The sequence below is a fragment of the Physeter macrocephalus genome, chromosome 1 (assembly GCF_002837175.3).
Source record: "Physeter macrocephalus isolate SW-GA chromosome 1, ASM283717v5, whole genome shotgun sequence".
NCBI classification, from domain to species: Eukaryota; Metazoa; Chordata; class Mammalia; order Artiodactyla; family Physeteridae; genus Physeter; species Physeter macrocephalus.
The window spans coordinates 26,391,556-26,416,730 of record NC_041214.2 but is presented as its reverse complement, the minus strand read 5'-3'; the positions used below and the strand labels follow the sequence as shown (position 1 = coordinate 26,416,730).

The window sequence follows — 25,175 nt, the reverse complement described above, 5'->3', positions numbered from 1 at the left end:
TATGTCTTGACTGTTTCCATGTCTCTCTCTCTCTCTCCCCCACCCCTATTTATTTATCTCATTCCTTTGAGTCATTGCATAATATTCCATAGTGTAGGGTTATATATCCGATATATATATATATTTCTTTGTGATGAATATTTAGATTGTTTCCAATTTTTCTCTTGCAAATTTTGCAGTGCATGTGTGCAACTATTTATCCAGGGTAGTCACTGAGAAATGGAATCACCAGTTTATAGTATATGTTTATTTTTATATTAATTTATTGTTCTCCAGTAAAGCTGTACCAGTGTATACCCCCACCAGCAGGGATCAAATTACCTGTTTCCCTTCAACTTTTTGAGCATTGGTTATCATCACTCTCTAAAAATTTTTGCCAGTTTGATGGGATGCTGGTGTTGTGGTTGGTTTAATTTGCAGTATCTCTGATAATTGCAACTTATGTTTGCTCAGTTTTCGTTTCTTTACAGCGACCTGCTCATCTTTTTGCTGTCTTTTGTCACTTAATTCTTTTATTTTAAAAATTGTACTTGTTTAAATAAATATTATCACAAATTTAACACTCTTTTATAGGCTGTTCCTGATCACTTATCCCAAAATATATTGAATAATCCATCATTTTCTCACTGATTTGAAATGCCAGCTTTGTTACATGGATTTTATATGGATCCTTTCTTGATTATTGTTGTGTTTTGTTATTAATCTGTATCTCTGTTCCTGTGTCATTATCACTCTATAGCATGTAAGCTCTATGTAAGTGTTTAAAATAAAATCAGTTTGTGAAATCTGTACGAGTACTGTCTGTTTAGTTTTGGTGTCTGGAGAGTGCTAGCCTTATAAAGATTTAGGTAACTTATGGAGCATACAAAAAGCATAGCTTGTGTGTAGAGAAAGAATCTACTTCTTGAAAATGGGAGAACTAACTAAAGCCGTTTGGGCATAGTGTCTCTTTTAGGGATAGAGCTCTGTTTATTTCTTGTAAGAACTGCTGATTTGAATCTGTTTATTTTCTTTAAAAATCATATATTTCATCTGTTTTCGAGCTTACTAGTTGGAAACTGGTTTTATTGATAAAATTAATTATTTTTTTTTTGCATTTGTTTCCATTAACTTGTGCTGGTATCTTAAATCTCCTACTTTCCTTGAATTTATTTTAGTCTTGAATTTAAAACCTGGCTTTTTTGGTTAGTCTGGTTTTTTAGTGAATGCATATAAGGCTATGGATTTTCCTTTGTGTTCTGCTTTGGCTACATGATTGTTTTGAATTTTGAATATTTTGGGTTTTGTTGTCTTTTTAATCCAAAGGTTATTTAGCAGTCCATTTTCTAAATTTTTGTTATATTTCTCTAACATACTTTGATTTTGAAAAATGTGGCCTTGATTTTTTTTTTTTTTTTTTTAGGTTTGTTATTTTTTATTTTGTTTTGGTTTGGTTTTTTTGAAATTTAAGTCATGGTCAGTTTCGAGGCAATGTTCCAGGTTTATAAAGAGTATATTTTCTGGTGACTACAAAGTTTTACATATATTAAATAACTATTAGTTGTGTTTTAAAAATATTATCCTTTTTGTTATTGTTTACCTGATCTGTGGCTTTCTGGAAGAGGTACGTTAAAATCTCTACAAATGATTGTGATAAATTTTGCTTTACATATCTTAAGCCACTTAGCATCACAAATGTTCATGGCTTTTATGCTGTATCTTCTTGATGTGTTTTGTTTACTTTTTATTAATAGAGAATATCTTTGCTATGTTAATACCTTTTGACTTGAATTCTAAATAGTTTGCTTACAGTAATAATGCCACATCTACATTTCTTTTTGTTAGCCAAGATCTACTTTATTTTCAACCAGTATGTGTTATAATTTTAGGTTTTTATCTATAAATAGCATTTATTTATAGTGCTGTAAGGTTTTCTTTAACCCACTTTGCGAATGTCTTTTATTAGACTACTATTAAATTATTCCTACCTTAATATTTTTGGGATTTTAACTTGTTATTAAATTAAAATCAAATTTTAACTGTAAAATACAGACTAATGTAGTGGCAAAAGGAGATCATTGTCTGGCTGAAGGATGTACGGATTGTGAACGGGCACAAGGAACCTTTCAGAGGTGATAGAAATGTTCTGTATCATTAGTGTAGTGGTGGTTTCACAATACATGCAACTGTCTACTCATTGGGATTGTGCACTTGGAATCAATGAAAATTATTGTATGTAAGTTATTCCTCAGACCTGATAAGGAGAAGAAATTAAAATCAACACTTACTTAGATGTTACCAGCAAGTCTTACTGGTTTCTTTGCTCACCATTGCTTTATATATTTTTCTTCTTTGTCTTAGATTTTTAAAGAAAACTTTAAAAAATGAAAAATGTACAATTATATTAGCTTTTTCTAGAATTTAGTCTGTGAACTTTGTCCTTTTTTTTCAGGTTAGATAATATGTAAGTTTTTCTTCCAAAAAGAAGGAAATGAAGACAGTGTAGCTAAAACTTAAAGCCTCCTCAGTTTGGAATATACTGTTTTATTTTTGGCTGATGAGATATCTGTCAGTCATATTTCTCTGCTCTAGGTAAAACCCGTTTTACCTTTTTAGAAGCTTTAAGAAATTTTCACTTTAGTATTCTGAAATTTTACCTTTTTCTATCTAGGTATAGGGTGTTTTGTAGTATTTTTCAGTCTTTTCCAATCTAGACACAAAATGTGTTATTTCTTTGGGCATTCCTCCCCATCCCCTTTTCTGGTGGAATTCCTGTTAGATTTATTGATATTCTGGTTCTGTCTCCCATGTCTCAGCAATCTCCATACACTCTCTCTCTGTCTTTTTGCCCAGTATTGTAAAACACCTTGGTTTGATCTTTTAGCTCACTGAATTTTTCTTTGGCTTGGCTAGTTCTCTAGGTTAGGCCTTCTTCCAAATTTTTGTTTTTTAAATAGCTTTATTGAGGTATAATTGTGACATATGGTAAACTGCACGTATTTAAAATTAAAATGTATAACTTGAGTTTTGATGTGTATTCACCTATATACATATACATATATTGTACCCATGGAACTATCACTCTAATCAAGATAGTGAAAATATTCATCACTCCCCAGATTTCCTCTTTCCCATTTGTAATCCTTTTCTTTCCTACCTCCCCAATATCCAGGCAAAAATAGATCTGCTTTTTGACAGTTTAGATTAGTTTGTATTTTCTGAAACTTTAAATGCATGGAATGAATCATGTAGCGTGTTCTCTTTGGGGTCAGGAGTGCTGAGTTCTTTCATTCAGCACAGTTATTTTGAGAAGTAGTTCATGAATAGTATTCCATTGTATTATATGCCAGAATTTATTAATTCATCTGTAGATGAGCTTTTGGGTTGTTTGGAGTTTTAGTGATTACAAACAAAGCATTTACGAATATTCATATACTTCTGCAAACGTGTGCTTTCGTTTTTCTTGGTTAAATATCTAGGAATGGATTGGCTGGATCCTATCATAGGTATATGCTACTAACTTTTCAAAAAGTTGTTTTCCAAAATCGGTTTTTGTTTTGGCACGTTCCCACCAGCAGTGTATTAGAGTGTCAGTTGCTCCGCTCCTAGATCATCACTTGGTATGGTCAGTCTTTAGAATTTCTAGCATTCTGGTGAGCATGTAGTGGTTTTGATTTGCCCTTCCTGGATAACTAGTGATGTTGAGTATGTTTTCATGAGCTTTATTGTTTTGCAATTCTCATTACATCTTTGATGAAGTTTCTGTTCAAAACTTTTGTCCATGTTTTAGAAATTTGTTTTGTTGTAAGAGTTCTTTATATATTCTAGATGCAAATAAGTACGTTATTGGTTTCATATTATGCAAAATATTTTTCCCAGTCTTTGGTTTGCTTTTTTGTTAGGTGTCTGGATTTTTTTTAAGTTATTATTTGACTCTTCTCCAGTTCAGCTTATCTACTAAGTTTTAAAATTTTAACAATCAGAATATGAAATCAGATTTTGAAAAATTATCCTCTTACCTTATACTCTGTTTTTTTTTTTTTTTTTTTTTTTTTTTTTCGGTACACGGGCCTCTCACTGTTGTGGCCTCTCCCGTTGTGGAGTGCAGGCTCAGCGGCCGTGGCTCACTGGCTCAGCCGCTCCACGGCATGTGGGATCCTCCCAGACCGGGGCACGAACCCGTGTCCCCTGCATCGGCAGGCGGACTCTCAACCACTGGGCCACCAGGGAAGCCCTATACTCTGTATTTTAATTATACTCATGCTTCCCCGCCTTGTTCTGTACCCTGTTATAACCCAGTTTTTTCAGGCATTACTTTGTTGCGTTTGATACTTTATTGGATTAGTTTGTATTCTCAATATTTTGTTCTCTGCACCTCTTCTTTGTATTTAGACTTCCCTGTCATAGCATTCAGGGACGAGGCATAGGTTGCCAAGAGCTGGTCAGGTATGGATATTCTCTCCACTTAGATTTTTACCAACCCATCCAGGACCTTGTCCAGTTTTTATCCCAAGCCCCAGTGTTCCCTTCTTAGTAGCATGTACAAAAATTAACACACAGTGGATCAAAGACCCAGACTTAAAGAGCTACAACTAAAAATTCTTAGAAGAAAATATAATTGCAAGTCTTCGTGACTTTGGATTGGGCAGTGGTGTTTTAGGTATGATACCAAAAGTCAAGCAACAAAGGAGAAAAATAGATAAATTAAACTTCCTTGAGATTAAGAACTTTTCTGCTTTAAAGGACGCTGTCGGCACCGGGCATGGCGTCCGAGCAAGGCGGCCGTCGGCCGGTGGCCAGTGCTGGGTCCCGGGCTGGGGCCGAGAGCCAGGGCAGGCGGGGCCGCTTTCTGCCTCTCGCTGGCCACGACGACGGCAGGCGCCAGCGAGGCCCGTGGGGAGTGGCGGCGCAGCCGGGCGGGTGGGACGGTCGCCCGGGCCCTGGCCCGCGCTCCACCGGAGCGATGCTGTTCGCGCTCGGGGATCTGGTGCAGTGGCTGGGCTTCGCTCCCTTCGAGGTCTTCATGCACCTGTTGGCCCTGTCGGTGTTCTCCGTGCCGCTGGCCCTGCGTGTGGACGGCCTGGCTCCCGGCCTCTCCTGGTGGAACGTGTTCGTGCCCTTCTTCGCCGCTGACTGGCTCAGCACCTACTTCACCACTATCGTCTCCGTGTGCCTCTTCTAGGACGGAGAGAAGCAGCTGGCCGTGTTCCGCTTTTTCTGGGTCCTCACGGTTCTTAGCCTGAAGTTCGTCTTCGAGATGTTGTTGTGCCAGAAGCTGGTGGAGCAGACTCGGGCGCTCTGGTTCGGCCTGATCGCGTCTCCAGTCTTCACTCTCCTGCAGCTGCTCATGACCCCTGCCTGCCGGGTCAGCTAGGCTCGCAGAAGATAAGCTGGAACGCGGGACCCCACGCTGAGGTCCCACTTCCGCTGCACCAGAGGAGATGTCTGGGTCTGAAAGCCACCTTGTGCCCTGCTGAGTGCCCAGCTTCCTCTCTAAAAGTCATGTCTGAAATTGTTCCCTCAGCAGGGCTGAAAAGAGCAGCCTTGATTCTTAAAACGTATTCCCTCTTATTTCATGCTTTGAATAGCTAATCTTGAATTGAGATCCTGAGAAGGCCAGACAGTCCTCAACTCCTCTGACAGTTGGAAACTGCATAGAAGTAAAATGTCCTGATGGGCTCTGAGTATTTTCATGGATCCTGGGAAAGTACCCACTGTGCAAAGGCTGCAAAGCTGGACTCAGGATTTCCCCTGGCCTGCAGTGCTGACCTGAGAGCTTACTGCCCCATCCCCCCAGACAAGACTTCCTTAGATGCTTGAGCTCTAAAAAGTGTAACCAGGCAGACAGGAGTATGTTGAATAAGCATGATCAGGACCCTATCTGGGTATCTGTCACCTGAGAAAAGAACTTGCTTTCAGGGCACTGCTTGGTTTCCTATCCCAGCAGATTGCAGTGTCACGACTTTTCCACCACCTCGTGGCCAGCACTGTTAGCGCACCTGAGACCTTTAGGCCACCCTAAGGGACTAGAGAGAGGAACTGGTGCTCTGATGCGCATAGCCATTGAGACCTTCACATGGGAAGTTTTGCAGATGGTCTCAGCCCACGCCTGTCGGCCTAAGGGCTTTGGCTTGATGCCAGTCGGGTGCCAAATGAGAACATTTGCTGAGATAAAAATAAAATGTTTTGCTGAAAAAAATAATAATAAAGGACACTGTCATGAAAGTGAAAAGACAACCCACAGAATGGGAGAAAATAATTGTACATCATGCATCTGACAAGAGGCTCGTGCCTATAATATATAAAGAACTCTTAGAACTCAATAAAAAGACAACCCAATTTAAAAATGGGCCAAGGCTCTGAATAGACAGTTCTCTAAAGAAGATACAAATGACCAATAAGCGCATGAAAAAATGCTCAACATCATTAGTCATTAGGGAAATGCAAATTAAACCCACTAGGAAGTATTAATGAGAATGTGGAGAAATTGGAATCTTGCTGGTGGGAATGTAGAATGTTATAGATGCTTTGGAAAATAGTCTGGTACTTAACTCAAAATACTAAACAGAGTTACCATATGACCAAGCAGTTCCACTCATAGATGAATGAAATGTGAATTATACCTCAATAAATAGCTCCTGATAAAAATTTGAATATACAAACAAAGGACTTTAAATTTGTACTTGTCCATATAATTGATTTTTTTTTAAATTATACCTGCCTCTGCTTTAAGTTTTTTTTTAACTATAAACAGGTTGTTAATTTATTTACCAAGGGGAAGTTGTTTCTCATCAGAATTCTCTGAGGATAAGGCATAGTCTTTCTATTGTCTAGGTACCCTCAGGTAACTAGGAAGTTTGCAGAAGTAGGGAGTCAGATCACACGGTCTCAAATTGTGTTGAACGGGTGTGGATGTCCAGGCCTTGATGAAGCCTAATGACGTACCTGTTCCGTGCTTACATTAACTAGCGCTGAGGCAGACATGGCACACTGAATAGGTCCCGTCTGCGCTACCTATTACTCAGGTAGGGTAGCTCAGTCGGTTTCATCCCTGTCATTGTCAGGAATGCATCTGAGTAAATAACTGCAAGATACTGATATATAAGAACAGCAGTTTACAACTTCTGTTTTTATTTTCAGGTATTTTTTTTCTTAGTGTAGGAGAAAGGCGGTTAAGTTGATAAAGTACTACCATCCTTGTGAGTGGTCTTTCATATGTGGTTTTTATAAGTGAGATTAATTTTAGTTTTAAATGTTAAGTTTGTTCTTGGCGAGAGGATCTTATCAAGCAGGGGAAATTGGCTTCAGTGCTGAAAATCACTTATCTACTCGGTATACTCCCTACATTCAAAATTGACTTAATGGCCACTAGTACATGGCATCAGGTTTGGGACATGGCTGTTAATCTGTGCATCTATTTTATGAACCTAACTTTTTTTTTTTTGAGATTTTTTTGATGTGGACCATTTTTAAAGTCTTTATTGAATTTGCTACAATATTGCTTCTGTTTTATGTTGTGGTTTTTTTTTTTTCTTTTTTTTTTGGCCCCGAGGCATGTGGGATCTTAGCTCCCCGACCAGGGATGCAACCCACACCCCCTGCACTGGAAGGTGAAGTCTTAACCGCTGGACCGCCAGGGAAGTCCCAACCCAACTCCTTATAGGAAGTTTTTGCACTTTTGTCGTGTTTGCTATATGTTCATTTGCTTTGTAACCGGTTTTTGTTTTTTTGTTTGTTTGTTTTTGCGGTACGCGGACCTCTCACTGTTGTGGCCTCTCCCGTTGCGGAGCACAGGTCCCGGACGTGCAGGCCCAGCGGCCACGGCCCACGGGCCCAGCCGCTCCACGGCACGCGGGATCCTCCCGGACCGAGGCACGAACCCGCATCCCCCGCATCGGCAGGCGGACCCCCATCCACTGCGCCACTAGGGAAGCCCCCCGTAACCGTTTTTATAAATCAGCTTTATATTATTTTTCCTGAAAATTTAAAATCAAATTTGAAAATGGTAAGCATATTTTCAGATGACTTTGAAACACCGGTAAATAATTAAACTCTTGGCACTTCTGTTTTAAACTTCTCCAGTTTAATATCTACCGCGTCAGTTGACAAACTATTGTGGCCTCAGTCTGCCTGCTCTGTAAGTGAGGCTTTATTGAATGGAACACATCCCTCACTCATCATCACATTTATATATTTGTACCCTGGTCTGCTGTGTGGAGGATTTTATCCATTAGTTCCTACAAATACCCAGATCTGAAAGAATGGTTTTTCTCCTGTATCTCATTAAACCATCCTTTGGGCTTTGCACGTATTTCATCACCTCTGTAGTAAACTGATCACTTCTTTGAGATTGGTCTTCCTTTGTGTTTCTGCAACAGGATCACTCTGTGTGATAGGGAAGTGATGCTGTCTGGAGGCGACATCCTGTGCTCCTTTCTTCCTTCTGTCCTTTCGCTCCCTATTTTGGCCTCCTGGTAATTGGGGCAGGGGGAGGACGGGCAATGCTGGTCTGAATTAAAATGAAATTGCTTTAACTGTTTCCCCTTTGCTTAAAAAAAGGGGAGGCAGTTTCCTGGCCCGCAGGTAACAAATGAAAGTTATCTAGCTTTTGCCACAATCTGTTTCTGGGTCACAGGGCCTTTTGAGCATCACAAGAACGTTGTAGAGCCACTCTGCAGAAGAAAAATGGATATATTCAGAAATGTATTATTACAGAAGTCATAGAAGCTCTGAAGTTAATCCTTCTGGGGGTGAGTGAGGGTGAAGGGGCCATAGATTCCAGGTTAGGAACCCCTGCTCTAGCCCTTCTGCTAGGACAAATATTAATAAGCAGGTTTATGTTAAGACTGGGAAATAAAGCTGATGTTAATTCAACTTTGGGGAATTAAGTGTTCTTTACTATTGCTGTAACTGGGGATTTACTGAATATTCTTTGATCAGGATTTTTTTTGGCCGTGCTGCGTGGCATGTGGGATCTTAGTTCCCCGACCAGGGATCCAACCCGTGCCCTCTGCATTGGAAGCGCGGAGTCTTAACCACTGGACTGCCAGGGAAGTCCCCTTTGATCAGTTTTTAAATGTTCAAATATAAATGTGTGACGTTAACAATGTATTTAGTATATAATCTTGATGGTGACCACTTACGATGTTAGATTTTTGAATATAGACATTTGAGAAAAATAATTCTAGATGTTCACAAAATAAATCACTGGCTTAGGATAGATCTTAGTGTTTCCAGATTGTGAAGAAGAAAAGGTTAAGCCCTTGATGTTGAAACTTGCGTCTGCCAGCTCTTGCTGCGTGCTTAGCAGTGGAGTTGTCAAGTCCCACTGGTTGGGATGCTCCTCTCTGCACTTTTGCATGACGCTTCCACTCAACCAGTGTTTCCTAAGCTTTATTCATTGGTACCACCTTCACAATTTACCTTCTCTGCATGTTTCCTGGCTATTCTCTAAATCAACTCACTTTTTAAAACCCAAAATTATGCTAATAATTACTGTGAAATACAGGGTTGATGTGCTAATTCTTTCTTTTTTTTTGGCTGCCTGTGCGGCATGCAGAACGTCCCCTAGGATTGAACCCATGGCTCCTGTAGTGGAAGCACAGAGTCTTAACCACTGGACCACTGGGGAAGTCCTATGTGTTAATATTTTTGTTTGTCACATATACATACTGGGGGTTTTGTCCAACCTAAAGTCATCTTTTTTCTTTCTAGAGAGCATTAACTCCATTTCGGGAAATACTCCCTTATGTGCTGGAATTTTAAAGCTCTGATCTTGAATCAGTATGATCTGTGGAAGCTGCTTGTACTTGGAAGTATCAGAGGAGAGGAGGGGGTCACAGGATGTGGGTGGGTGCTGCCTGCTGAAATACCCCTTGCTTGGGCAAATTCATATCGTTCTGAATATGAAGATACTTGGCTGTGTGCATGGCAAAGCTTGGAGTTCTAGCCTTGCAATGATGGGTCTGTTTTTTTACCCTGGCCACATCACACACACACACACACAAACACACACACACACACACACACACACACACAATGTGTATATCTTCACCTTTATGAGTTTTATTTTCTTTTACAGGTTTGATCTTGCTCTTCTACCTAGTCTTTTATGGGTTCCTGGCTGCACTCTTTTCATTCACAATGTGGGCTATGCTTCAGACTCTGAACGATGAGGTTCCAAAATATCGTGACCAGATTCCTAGTCCAGGTAATTAATTATGTTGTGATTATCACGGCTTCTAACAAAATTGGGTTATACTTTATCTTCTCCGTAAGTCTGTATTATATAGCTGGTAGAAGATGTTAAACTTTAGGGTTAGATAATGTAAGAGTTTTGATTTTGTTTGTTGTTTAATATTTAATAGTGATATAAAGACCTTTAATATTTACATACTGATATAAAGACCTTTAATATTTACATACTGATATAAAAACCTTTAATATTTACACAGTGATAAAAAAAACCTGGCTGATAAATCTTGAGTCTTTTGCCAAGAGTAAGCAGAAATGAATATTGAGAGTTAAAGTGAAGCCAGATTGATGAATATAGTTATAGTTATGGTGTGGAATAGAATGGTGTTTATGACTATTGTGTAGTAGTTTCACTTTGCTCTGAGTAATTTATTTATAAAGTATATATTTCAGCTCTGGTGTGGGTTAGAGCATTGGTCTTGGAAAATACATGCTTCATGTTTTTAATTGCTTAGTATGGAAATGGTAAGAAGTCAATAGAGAATAAAATGAGTATACTCTTAATATGTTGAATTATTCTCTATTGATTGTCTTAGGGAAGAAAATTTCCTCTAGGATACTGGAGAATGTACTTTCGTACGGAAGAAAATCTTAACTGGAGCAATTGTTTAAGTCACATTTTCTCCCTCCTGATTTTATTCTTTTTAAAGAGTTGATCTTTGAATGCTAGCTCCGCTTTCGTTGGTGCACACGGCCCTTGTCCTCAAGGTGCTGGCAATTTTTATAGAAGTGAACAACAATAATGTGCAGAACTCCAGTGTATCTAATTCCCAGAAATATGAAAAACTTCGAGAGATGTTAGCAAAGGGACGGCTCTCCATGGAGGAGCGTGACTTGGGCGGCAGGCAGAGGGGCGCAGGCCAGGGAAGGTGGGAGTCTGCAGCAGTGGTTCTCAGCAGCAGGAGGTTTCTGTCTGCAGCAGTGGTTCTCTTCCAGCAGTGATTTGCCCCCCAAGGCCATTCAGCGCTGTCTGGAGACATTTTTGGTTGTCACAATTGCGTACGTGCTAGTAGAGGCCAGGGGTGCTGCTAAACATCCCTACAGTGCATGGGACAACCTCCCACAACAAAGAATCATCCAGTCCAGAATGTCATTAGGGCCACGGCTGAGGAACCCTAGCCTAGATCCTTTCCCACTGCATGCACTTCTCAGCTATATCAGCAGTGAGATTGAACCAGTTTCCCCAACCAGTTTTCTTAGAAAATTTGTTCTAATGGCTTTTCCTTTGTTTGTAGCTAATATTTATCTAAATATCATGAATAACTCTTTTGGTCTATTTGACCATGTATCTGAGACCAGCTCCATGCTAATTTTTTCCTCATCTCTCATTGTAGCCCTGTTTTCTTTCTACTTAGATGAATTCTAAGATAATTATTTCTCTTGCTGCCTTAAGTTATGTGACTATTACTGTTGAATATAAGCTGATCTATTTCAGAAATATTAGACCGTTTATAATTGCATGAATAATATAAGCAGTAAAATGTGTTCGATATACTTTTTTAAGTATATAGTTTTAAACTGAGTTTCTTAAAATCATTCACCAAGTGTATTATAGTACTTAAAAACTTAATATTAGTTCAAATAAATATATATGCATACGTATTCATATTATATATCAATATAATATTAGATGAATGGATATTAGTTTGTTAAATATGATTTTCTCTTCATAAAGGAATCATGGGTAATTAAATTTTATTTCTACCTGTATTTTCTTAGGTTTTTTTTAGTTTTTTTTTTTAACAATGACCATATTAAGTTTTATTTTTAAATAGCATCATTTCAATAATGTATTTGCACTTGGTAAAATAAATGCTAGTTTGAAATTGGTATGTGTATTAACATATACATGCATATAACATAAACATGTACCATCCATGCACACCCCTATAGATGCACAAACATGCATACACACATATTCATGCTCCAATGGTTTAAATTGTAAAGACGTAAGAGTTACTGTAGTTTTCACATTCTATTGATGTTCATGGTTTGGGTAAGCCAAGACATTCTTTGGAGGATGTAGGTGTACTGCGTCAAAAAATGTAGCCGTATGGCACACTCCTGCTGTGTTTTTTTTTTTACTTAAGAGTTTCAAACAGGCTGTTAAATGAACTAAGGCTCCAAGAGCATTGCTCAGCAAGATCTAAGAAGTAACTTGTATCAGAAATTCAGTTTTAGACATTCTGGTCTACAGAGCTTTGTAAATTGAGTCATTTAAAACTTCCCATAGAAATAAGTCATGTTAAAGGAATGTAATCTTTTTTTTAATAAAGCATAGACATTTTCATATTTTTCTTTAAAATTTCTTTCAAACTGGATGTTTTATTAAAAGTTGGGTTTTTCTTAAAGTTGGGTGTTTTTATACAGTTATGTATAAGCTGCCTTGATTCTGTTACTTTTTCACTTACAGTATATTATGTCTTGTTCCTTCTGTAAAACCTTAAAAATGAAAACATACAATTTCAGACATTCACAGATGATTATTTCATATACTGGATGGTCAGGTTTTATTTCTACATTGAACATTTTTATTAAAAAATCAGAAAGTTACTATTGATTTTGTAGTAGGTGGAGGGGTAAGGAAAAATAGGCATATGAGATCATCCAAATCTAAGTGGTCTGGTATGTTGAGGTAGTAGGTGAATGGGGAATCTAATTGGGGCTCTTTTGTGCTGTTTATGGAATAAGCTTTGCTCTGCCATTTGGGAACATTGTGTGTTTCATCACAGTTGAGTAGCATCGGATCTATTGTAGTTTAACTCAAGAACCATGCAGATCAACAAAGACAGGTATTTAGGATTTGAAAGAAACTGGGTTTGATCTAAAACGAATTAGATGTCTATGAGCAGCAATTTTTTTTTTTTTTTTTTTTGGCTGCATTGGGTCTTCATTGCTGCGCATGGGCTTTCTCTAGTGCGGCGAGCAAGGGCTGCTCTTCGTTGCGGCGCGCAGGCTTCTCATTACGATGGCTTCTCGTTGCAGAGCACGGGCTGTAGGCGCACGGGCTCAGTAGTTGCAGCACGTGGGCTTCAGTAGTTGCAGTACATGGAGAGCAGCAAAAGCAATTTTAATGAAAACTAAAACAACCTTGTTATTTATTTTTAGATTCAATGCAAGGCTTATCTATAATAACTTTGATATATGGGGAATGTTTAGAAACTAGTGAGAATTTTAGGATTTTTTTGTTTATGCCTTTGTGCAAAGCTGAATGTAGATCTAATGCTTTTAAATTAAACAAAATTTTTTTATGAAGTAGAGTTGATTTACAATGCTGTGCCAATCTCTGCTGTACAGCACAGTGACTCAGTTATACACGTACAGACACACTTTTGATCTAATGCTTTTAAATCAAGGAAAGCTTACATTAAAGTTGGAAGCCTGATTGTTTGGTACAGATAAATAGGCTTACATTTTCTGTTAATAAACTCATGCAAACATATTCTATATACATGGGTGTTGATTGCTAATATGAAATTGTTGGTGTTTATGTGTCAATTCAGTATGAGAAAACCACATTTTAGTTATCGAGCAGTGTTTATTATTGAAGGAAGAATATTTAACTGTAGAGTTAAAATTGTATAGGCCTCTTTCATTGAATAAGGTAAGCTTTCTTTACGAATGTTTTCATACAGTTGTAATTTGAATGACAAAAGTGCTTAGACTTTGATTTGCTAAAATTTTCTCTGTATATTAATGGCGAATTGGCAAAACCTAAAAATATTTAATAGAAAATGAATGTAGAAAGTACAAAGTAAAACTTGCATCTTTTAAATTAAGGAACAGAGCAATTCTAACTAACTAAGATTTAGAGGAGGTTTCTAATTGGTAATGTCCGAGGTGATTTTGAAGACGTGGAATTTTTTCATTTTAGATGTCTCTTCGTAGTCAGATAGAAGTGGGAGGTTCTTGATAATTTCAACCTTACCTGTGAACACAATTTCCACATAATTTACTGAGATCTTCCTTTTTAGAGATAAGAGTAAGGAGAAGGAAGGAGAGAAGGGAATTTGCTATAATTAATTTCCCCCCTTTTCTTTTATCTCTATAGGGCTTATGGTTTTTCCAAAACCGGTGACAGCATTGGATTTTTCATTCAGCGTGTCTAATCCAGAGTCCTATAGAGGGTACATTAATGACCTTAAGAAATTTCTAAAGTGTAAGTATGTTTTTTTTGGAGTAAGTTAAAGATTTTAGTTATTACAGAAACTAGCACCAAATTATGATTACTTTTAGAAACATTATTCTTAGCATTTGTCTTGCCTTTTTCTTTCTTTCTGTTAAACACAGTCAATTGAGAAGACTTGGCAAGTAGAATTTACGATTATTCATGATGAATTTATGATTAGTCCGTATTCTGACTTACGGAAAGCATAGGGGCCTAACCCTAATGGGCAGTTCATTTGATTTTTTTATCTACCCTTTAATAAGTACATGAGTAAGTTCATTGAACCATAACATTTATGTCTGCATCAAAACACATAGCATGTGACTAATGGAGCAAAACTATATTATAAAACGATGCCGCTAAGGATTTGGATCTTTGGATCCAGTGTAGCGCTTGCCGTGTGGGGACGAGGAATGGTGTTCGTCATTAAAAGAAAAGTTTGTGTATCGCTTGTGAGTTTTTCAGAGCTACTGGTTTGTAGTGCTTTCTAATAGCCGTCCTGGCCCAGTTCTCTCTTCCGTTTTGTCTGCCCTGACTCCATGGTATTAACATTCCCACAAATAGCTATCAAGCGCCATGGCCTCTTGGTTCGTGGTTGCCGCAGCTCTTCCTCAGCCACACTCTCCTGCAGTTGCTTCTTCGAATGTGCAGGACTCCATTGCCAAGGTCGCTGATGGGGCTCCCTACACAACCTTCTCGTTTGCTTAACTTGCTCTCGCTCTTTGTCTCCCTCACTGGGACTTCCAGTTCACTGACCCTTTTATTTTATCCCAGCCCCTCCCCGCTCAGCTTCCCTTCTGGTCAAGCTTGTCAATTCCATAGTTTTTCATTTCATTTTTACTTAAGCCAGTACTCTAAAATCCCTCACCTCTTAGTCCGTTTGTCATAAAACTTGCAAGTAGATGAAGCCGTGTAATGCCCCTAGATGAAGCCCTGTAATTCCTGGATGGAGCTCTTCCTTTGAGCCTGCCCTCTGAAGACTACTTAGCACTGTGCATACTTGATCACTTCCCTCAAATGGATCCCATCTACTGCCTGGCAGTCCTGCTGAATTTCCCGGGGTAATTCTCTGAAGGGATTATTTCCAGCCTCTACTCAAGACTCTAGCTCCTTACCTTTTCCCCTATAACTCACTTTCTTCATATAACCTGGTTTCCTACTTGAAGAGAAACCAGAAATACTCAGGTGGAAACTCCCCCAGTTTCCTTGTTACCATTAAAACCAGCCTTCAGTTTCAGCCATTTTGTCTGTGATTTTCCTCCTGCTCTGACGGAGCTGCCCTTCCTCTTAATCTAAGTCCACCTGTCCCGGTCACATTTTGCGTCTCATCCCCTCTCACTGCCTCAAGCATTATGTTAATTACTAATCCTTCTCATATATGTTTAGCCTCTCTGTTGGATCCTTTCTGTCAACATGTAGAAATCCTCAACCTCCCTCCTATCTTAAATCAAAAACCTTTTGATCCTGGTCTTCTACTACCTACCTTCCTAAATCTCTTTCCCTTGAAAGTTAAATATATATTTATTATTTAAATAGAGATGTTTTTGTGAGAGTATAATCCATGGTTTGAAAACCAAATAGTAAAGAAAGGCTTATAAGTAGAACAGTAGTTCCCTGCCATACTCTGTGCTAGCTGCAGTCCTGTTCCTTTATTCAACAAATACTTCTTTTTGAGGGTCTTTTTTGTGTCAAGCACTCTTCTAATTTCCATCAATGAACAAACAAAATTTCTGTGTTCATGGAGTTTTTATAATCTAGTGGTGTGTTAGAAGGTAATAAGTGCTGTGGAGGAAAATAAGGCAGAGAAGGGAAATAGGGAGAGTTGAGAGGGCTGCAATTTTAAGCAGAGTGGTCTGGGAAGGCCTCATTGAAAGGGAATGTTTGAGGAAAGATCTAAGGATGAGGGAAGTAGCCATGGAACTACCCAGCAGTAGGTGCAAAGGCCTTGAGGCTCACAATGTCCAGTGTGTTCAGGGTTCATCAAGGAAGTCAGAGGGGCTGGATGGAGTAAGTGGGGAGAGAGTAGTAGGAGATTGAGGTCAGGGAGTTAAAGGAGGACCAGATTGTGTAGGCCTTAGAGGCTGTTGTTCAGTTCTTTGACTTTCACAGTAACCAAGATGGAGGTTCTTAAGCAGAGAATAACATCATCTCACTCAGATTTTTAAAGGATCACTCAGGCTGTTTTTTGAGACTAGACTGTAGAGGGGAATCAGGGAAGCTGGTTAGGAGGCCATTGCAGTCACCTAGATGAGTGGAGATAGTGGCTTGGCAAGGTCGGGAGCAGTGAGGCTGCGAGAAATCGTCTGATTCTGGATACATTTTCAACAGGAAATAACTTCATGCTTTTGAACTTTTTCTTATGGGATTTTTCTTCTGTATCTTTAAATACAATCTGCTGGCTCTTGATTTATCACTTTTACACATTGTCTTTACTTCCTGCCATGTTAGATGAGGATTTAGCTCACATGCCTCAGACCTTCCCCTAATCTCAATTCAAAAGTAATTGAATTACTATTTTATTTTCATTATTGGTTGCCTTCTTATACTTGTCTTTACGTCGTAGTCTACCGTCTGTAGAGACTCTCGTCTAACTCCCTTATTTGTATACTGTCGTTTGAGATGTTCTCTTATGTCCCTTTTCTCTGGAGAACTCCTCCCTAGAGTCCTCCGCTCTGCTGTAGTCTGTGCTGGTTTCTGTTTAGGGCTTCTGCTACCCAGCTGTCATTTGGGGAGTTCGTTTGATCCCTTTCGGATTGGATTCACTGTTTCTTGGCTCCTGCCTCCTTTTTCTTTATTTATTCCCTAGTTTTGATGGAGTATATTCTCAAATAACTTTGTAAGAAAAGATACATGAATACTCTTCCATTGTCTATATACCACTATACTATTTAGCCATAAAAAAGAGTGAAATCTTACTATTTGCAGCAACATGGATGGACCTTAAGGGCATGATGCTAAGTGAAATAAACAAAGACAAATACCAAATGATCTCACTTATATGTGGAATCTAAGAAACAAAACAACTAAGAAAACCAAGCTCATAGATGCAGAGAACAGATAGATTGGTTGTTGCCAGAGGCAGCAGGGCTGAAGTGGTGAAGGAAGGTCAAAAGGTACACACTTCCATTTAGAAATAAATAAGCCCTGGGGATGTAATGTAGAGCATGGTGATGATAGTTAACACTACTGTATTGCGTATTGGGAAGTTCCTAAGAGAGTAGATCTTAAAAGTCCTCATCACAGGAAAACAATTTGTAACTATACATAGGGACAAGATGTTAACTAGACTTATCGTGGTGATCATTTCACAGTGTGTACAAATATTCAAGCATTCATTGTGTTGTACACCTGAAACTAATATAATGTTATATGTGAATTAGATCTCAATTTGTATTTAAATTAAATTTTTTTTTTTTTTTTTTTTTGCGGTACGCGGGCCTCTCACTGCTGTGGCCTCTCCCGTTGCGGAGCACAGGCTCCGGACGCGCAGGCTCAGCGGCTATGGCTCACGGGCCCAGCCGCTCCGCGGCATGTGGGATCTTCCCGGACCGGGGCACGAACCCGCATCCCCTGCATCGGCAGGCGGACTCTCAACCACTGCGCCACCAGGGAAGCCCAAAAAAATTTTTTTAAGATACATGGAATGTAGGTTTTTAGTCCTTTCATTTCTGAAAATGACTTAATTCTGCTTTTATTGTTCATAGTTTAGCTGTGTATAGAATTTTAGTTCCTTTATATTTTCCTTTTTCTGCTCAACAGTGTTGGTTTTTTGTTTTTGTTTTTAGATGTATTTCCTTAGGGTTCTAAAATTTCCAAGTGTTGGTGTGAGTCTCTAAAATATCACTTTGCTGGAAACTTGATGGGGTCTTTCAGGATAAAGAGTTAGATTCTCCAGTTGAGGAAACTATTTATTACTTGAAAATTTCCTCACCTCAGTTTTCTGGTTCTCTTTCTAGAGCTGTTTTGTTAGTTGTTGGGTTTTGGATCTCTTGTTTTTCTCCCATTTTCTACTTTTGCTTAATTATACTGGGGATTTACTTTTAGATCTTCAATGTTCAGCACGCCCTCCCCCCTCCCTTTTTTTAAACTTTGAATTGTCATTGTTGCTCTTAGAAATGCCTTTCTGGTGTTTAAAAGGTACAGTCTCTTGTTAAAAGATACATTATCTGCTCTGGGTTGTTCCCCCTGCCCCCCTTGAATACTAATTAGAATTTAAAATCTTATATTGTTCAAATTATCTCTTTCAGGTCTTTCCCCCCGTTTACCTATACCTTTTTCTATCTTACTTTAGGCTTTCCTCAGGAATGTGGGGTTCTGTGCTCTCTCTGGGAATGGTGACCTTTCTCTGTTCCCATCATGCGCTGAGCAGAGGTCTTCATATTCTGACCATTCATCATCCAACTCCTTGACTTAGAGCGGTTTTGTGTAGAAGTGGAAGTTGGCATCATACAAAAATGGTCCCTGATGAACTGTACCAACAGAGTATATGCAGGAGAAGCCCTTGGTGGAAACTGATGTAGGCCTTGAATACTTTCTGCCAAATGACATTCATGATTGTGCCACGAAAGTCAAAAAGGAGTGACGAATGTCAGTGGTACTGTTTTGTTGTAAAAGTTTACTCCTATCCCCCCTCCCCAATACCTGAGTCATTCTTGGCTATTTAATGGGTACATAGTTCCCATGATATCCTAATTTTTGATAAATAAAAGTTGAAACCAAAATTTTTGACTTTTTTTTTTAAGGGAAAGATCCATACTTCCTTTTAAATGTGTTTACTTTGGGACTTCCCTGGTGGTCCAGTGATTCAGCACTTTCCCTGCCGGTGCCTGGGTTCAATCCCTGGCCCGGGAACTAAGATCCCACAAGCCTCGCGGCATGGCAAGCAAGCAAACGAACACATTTAAATAAATTTAAATAAATAAATAAATTTAAATAAGTAAATGTGAGTACTTTGAAATTTTGGTTCCTGTTTTTGGTTGAATTCACTTTAGGTTGGCCTTTTTCTGGTACCAGTTATACCCACACACCAACAGTTCTTATTGAGGCATTGTGGCACCATGTTTATTAGTGAGTGCCTTGCAACAGCCTAAGCTCATTGAGGGCAGGGTCCACAGCAGAGTGGCTCCCCGTTGTGCCCCTTTTGTCTAACACTGTGTCAAGTGCACAGCAAACATTCGAAAAAATCATTGAATTGTCTCCCTCTCCTTCCTTCCCTATCCCCAAGTTGTAACCATTCTACTCCTTCATCCCCTTTTGATCTATCTCGTTACCTCTATTTCTGCTGAAAACACCCTTTTGTAAGCTAACATTAACTCACATGTACCCCTTTCTTTAGGCCCTTCATTTATGATTTTATCCTCAACACCTGTCTTACCCATTACACTGTAAATTACCTCCATAAGGGCAGAGGTAATGCGTTTTATGCCCTCACGGTTGTATCTTTTGGGCCAAGAGTGTCGAAGGCTTTCAGGTAATGCTGTAGCCATGGCTGGTGCCACCTAATGGTGACAAAAGAGATCTGTCACCCAGTTTGTATTGAGATGAAATAAACTGCAAAGCGCTAGATAGCAGTTAGACTTTAAAGGAACAGACTTAACATTCTTTCCCTAAAATTTTCCCGTAAGTGGCATTGCTGTTTTTGTCTTTGAAGAATGTTGTCCAAAGGATGATATATTTCTGGTTGTGTTTAAGGTCCTTTTTGGCTGTTTCCTTTTTAGCATATGGCTTAGAAGAACAGAAGAATCTCACAAATTGTCCCAGTGGAGTGTTTCGTGAGCAGAACGGTCCAGAATATACTTCATGTCGGTTTCCTCTTGTCTTACTTGAAGCGTGCAGTGGTGTGGATGATCCCGAGTTTGGCTACTCCTCAGGAAGCCCTTGTATTCTTGTGAAGATGAACAGAGTATGTACATAATTTATTGCTGCTGTTGCTTTTTCCAAATCTCTTCTATTAAGAAACTGGCAACTATTTATTCAGTGCTCTTTCACTTGGTGGTAGCTTGTGTAAAAAGCTAACGGTGATACTGACCTTTGGAAAATTAATATAGAAAAAAACAATTGGTTCATAAATTAGTCATAAATTAGGGAGTAACACAACTTCAGTTTTTCTCTTTTGGAACTAGCTATATGCCCTTAAGCGTAGATCAGAGCTTCAGGGATCAGGTATTCTGGGGATCATGCCCACAGCATAGTTGTGGTAATGTGCTGTGCTCATCTTTGCATCCTGTGTGGCAATGTAATTTAAAATCCCATAGCAAACTTATAAAGTTTTGGCTTATTTAACTTTTTCTGAATATTTAGTAGCAAAGCATAGCCTTATAGTATATGTCTGTGTAATTAAATAGTAGAAATAGAGATAAATTTGCATTAAAATGAACCCAGCAGCATTTTGCCATGTTGTCCAGAGAAAGTGCCTGAATTGTATAGCCATTAGCAAACCAAGAAGCTAATGTTCTCTACATCTAAGTAACAATGTTGTGGAGTCATTGTGCAAAAGGAAGATGCTTTCCTTGCATAATGAAGTGATCTCCAAACCCTGTGCCTTGCTGCTCTATAAATGGTACTGCAGAGTTGTGTTCTGATACAGTTAACCTGTTGAGGCCTGTATGGTCTCCCTTGAAGAATGAGGTCATTCCTGGTCATTCACACAGAGAAAAGGCAATTTCCTAAACAGGTGCAGGCCTCTCAAGGTCTTGAGTTTACATATCACTAAAGTTACCATCGCTAATAAAATTAAAACTTGAGTCTTCTGAAGTTGGCACTGCTAAATAAGGAGTTTTCCTGTAGGGAGAGCCAGCTAGACCCTTAAGCGCCCAGACTGGCTTCCCTCCAGCCTCTCCTTCCCCTGTCCCCATGGACAGAGACAGTTTCTGATTATCCCATAGCACTCCGGAAATCATTCTGAAACATTGCCTGGCACATAGTAGGCGCTCAATAAACATTTAATGGGATGTTTTAGCAACACTTAAGAACTAAGGTTAACAAAGTGGAGGTGAAACTGAAGGCAAGATGGGGAGGCCAGGAAGTGGGAGCAATCTGAACAACTGTTTCAAGGGGACCCTACTCTCCTCAGAAATGCTAGGGCGCTCATACATACCGCATACTGTTAAATAAAGTAGAGATGAGTTTTCACAATCCACACAAGAAATCCAGATAGTTTATTCCCCGGTATCTGTGGGGAATTGATTCTAGGACCCCTGAGGACACCAAAATCTCGGGCTGCTCAAGTCCTTTATAGAAAATGGCGTAGTATTTGCATATAACCTGCGCACATCCTCCTGTGTACTCAAAAGCATCTCTAGAGTACTTATACCTAATACAGTGTAAGTGCTGTGTAAAAAGTTTTCAGCACACAGCAAATTTGAATTTTGCTTTTTGGAACTTTCTGGAATTTTTTTCCCCACATGTTTTTGATCTGCGATTGGTTGAATCCGCAGATGTGGAACCCCACCCCCGGATAGGGAGGGCCAACTGTAATGTGAAACCAGGTGATCTAGCTTGTAAGATGAATTAAATCCATTCTCTCCAACAGGGATGCCTTTTGTAATCCCTGTCTCCTAGGAGTGTCTTTACAACACCTAGATTGATGGAAAATCTGTTCCCAATATAAAGCCAAGAGAAGAAATTCCAGTTTCTTCTCCCACAGGACCAACCTTCTGAGTTTATTTTCTTTGTCAGTATGTCCTCTGAATGGTGAGGGTGTGAGATTATACTTGCTGATGGGGCAGAACTTTGCAGGCGTGACAGGAAGGCATCATCAGGCGCACGGGGATCAGCTCGGGGATCGGATCGGCAGTGAGGTGTTGCATAAGGGTGTAGCAGGGCATTTAATCCCAGTATAGTTCGTTCCAAAATCATTGCGAGGGCACGGATAGTTATTGCTCTTGAAATTATTATTTTGGTTGCAACAATACTTGTCTTTCGGGAGGAGTACTTACATTTTACAGGCATTCACATTAAAATGTATATAAATTATAAAATTATAAAATATAAATTAAAATGCATATAATTCAAAAGGCCAAAAAATCCTCTCACAAAATATATGGATAAATATCTGTTATCATTCATACAGAGTTAGTTATATCAACCACATAAATGAAAGCCTCATTACATCGAACTGAATGGTGCTGTGAGAGTCCTCAAAATGGGATTCATTAAGTGTATGTGTTTTGTAGAACAGATAGATGTGAAATACAGCAGGGTGCTGTGGAAGCCTTATGGAAACATGGTAGGGTTGTGACCTAATATATTTTCATGAAGAACAGTTATTATATTATGCCTTTGCCATTCTTATTTGCATTAATGATGTGTTCATATAAATAATGAAATGTAAAGGTTTCTTTTTCTTGTTTTAGGGTAGCAAAGTGCAATGCTGTGTTTTGGTCAGTTCTTTGAAAACTGATTTATTTTCTAAATTGCCCCAGTACTGTAATAAGATAGATAATTGGTAAGATTATTATATTGAAAAGTCTGTTCTAATCCTCTAAAATAAAATTAAAGTAAAAGGCAGAGGTAACAGGGTTTTAATGCAGTGTTAGTGTTCATCTCAACCCTCCCACCCCTGTGTCCCCAGCAACGAAGGAAGAGGTTCTGTTGTATACAGTTGTGATGTTTCAGTTAATCAATGTTTCTTTACCTTAGATAATTGGATTAAAGCCTCAAGGAGAACCAAGGATAGAATGTATTTTGAAGGTTAGTATTCAGAAAACAACCCAATTTCAGTTAAAGCTTCAGTGTATCTTAAAAATACTTTAAAAGTCTAATGAATTTAGTCATTTTTTTCTTCCCTGTCACATTTTTAAAGTCCATTGTAGTGCCATTCGTAGAAGAATAAAACTCCACCAACCTTTGGGGGTAGCCCTTCTTTGTTTGCTAATGATAATTCAAAAAGACTTATTTTCCATGTGCATTTGATTTCACATACTTTGCCTTTATATTTACATATACATATTTCACTGATTTTAAGATTCATTTTTTTTTTCTAGCTTGATAACACCAAAATTGGGGTTGGCCTTATAACTGATAGTGTCTTAATAGTGTATTAGATTTTTTCTTTCTTAATAGTACATAAGTGGCATCTGAGATTTAATGAAACTTGGTACATTTTCCTTAAGGTAGAGGCATTATTTTGCTCTCTCATCCCTACTTTATTTTTTCCAGAGCACTGTGCTGTTTTCCTTTCATAATTTCTTTTGTTTTCTCTCCATGCTGCAAAGTTCAACTAAGACAAATATGTAAATCATGGGTAAGAGTTCTCAGGAGAAACTGTTAAGTTCTAAATTTAATTTTATCATTGTGTAAAATATTAGCATTCCAGCTCCAGTTAATATGTCAGAAGTGTCTTACTTGAAATGTTACATTGAAATCACTTCTAAAGTTGTTTGCCAAAGAAAACTGTAATCCCGTTTAACGATGAATGGATTTCTTATTTGGGCAGAAACTTCTTGCTGGGTGGTTCTCAAATCTGATCATGCATCAGAATCAGTTGGAGGGTTTCTTAGGTCCCAGTTCTGCAGTTTCTGACTGAGTAGGTCTGGGGTGAGGCTGCAAAATTTGCATGTTGTTTTTTTAAAAAATATGTTTATTTATTTATTTTTGGCTGTGTTGGGTCTTCGTTTCTGTGCGAGGGCTTTCTCTAGTTGCGGCGAGCAGGGGCCACTCTTCATCGCGGTGCGCGGGGGCCTCTCACTATCGTGGCCTCTCTTGTTGCGGAGCACAAGCTCCAGACGCGCAGGCTCAGTAGTTGTGGCTCACGGGCCTAGTTGCTCCGCGGCATGTGGGATCTTCCCAGACCGGGGCTCGAACCCATGTCCCCTGCATTGGCAGGCAGATTCTCAACCACTGCGCCACCAGGGAAGCCCCAAAATTTGCGTTTTTAACTAAAGTTTACAGGTGATGGTGATGCTGCTGGTCTGGGACCCACACTCTGAGAACGCCTACTTTAGAATATCCATATTGATTTATTTTGAGTATTTATTCACGATTTAGAATAGAATGAAAAGCTGGGAAGTTTGTGGTTTTCTCATCTGGGTTGAAGTATGCATGTGTGACCATAGGCAACTCGCTTTATCTCCTTATGCCATAGTCAGCTCAGCAGGAAACTTGGATAAAAAATCAGAATCTTGGGCTTCCCTGGTGGCGCAGTGGTTGAGAGTCCGCTTGCCGATGCAGGGGACATGGGTTTGTGCCCCGGTCTGGGAAGATCCCGCATGCCGCGGAGCGGCTGGGCCCGTGAGCCATGGCCGCTGAGCCTGCGCGTCCGGAGCCTGTGCTCCGCAACGGGAGAGGTCACAGCAGTGAGAGGCCCGCGTACCGCAAAAAAAAAATAAATAAATAAAATCAGAATGTCACTTAAAGCCAGACGCTGCCTCTAAGCTGAGTTTTTCTTGGTATACAAATCCTTCTAAAAATCTAGTGAGCTTCTACTGTCATCTCAAAACAGGAGAAAACATTACACCTACAAGACAGATTTAGGAAGTGTATTGTGTATAACTGTGATCCCCCTTGCTTGCAGTTCTTTCCAGTAGAAGGTGCCCGAGGCTGGGTGTGAGCCTTCAGCCAGGTGGAAGTGCTGATTTTATGACAGTGTCCTGTGTGCAGGAACTTTTGCCTCTGCATGTGAGCAGACAATGTAGATATACTTGGAACGGTGGGTCTGTGGAGCCAGCACCATCAAGAAAGGAAAATACACACACACACACACACACACACACACACACACACACACACACACACATACACCACACACACACACACACACACACACACACACACC

The 25,175-nt window shown here is 39.3% G+C and overlaps 1 protein-coding gene and 1 pseudogene across 1 annotated transcript in view; both read left to right on the top strand.

Moving 5' to 3' along the window:
* ATP1B3 (ATPase Na+/K+ transporting subunit beta 3) overlaps positions 1 to 25,175 on the top strand; it is a 48,804-nt gene that overhangs the window by 15,928 nt on the left and 7,701 nt on the right. The window contains exons 2-5 of the mRNA XM_024131830.3: positions 10,061 to 10,189; positions 14,285 to 14,392; positions 20,119 to 20,303; positions 23,042 to 23,092. Of these exons, the coding sequence (XP_023987598.1) occupies positions 10,061 to 10,189; positions 14,285 to 14,392; positions 20,119 to 20,303; positions 23,042 to 23,092 (473 nt within the window). The remainder of the gene's footprint in view (positions 1 to 10,060; positions 10,190 to 14,284; positions 14,393 to 20,118; positions 20,304 to 23,041; positions 23,093 to 25,175) is intronic.
* On the top strand, positions 4,943 to 6,625 carry LOC102983728 (transmembrane protein 203-like; annotated as a pseudogene).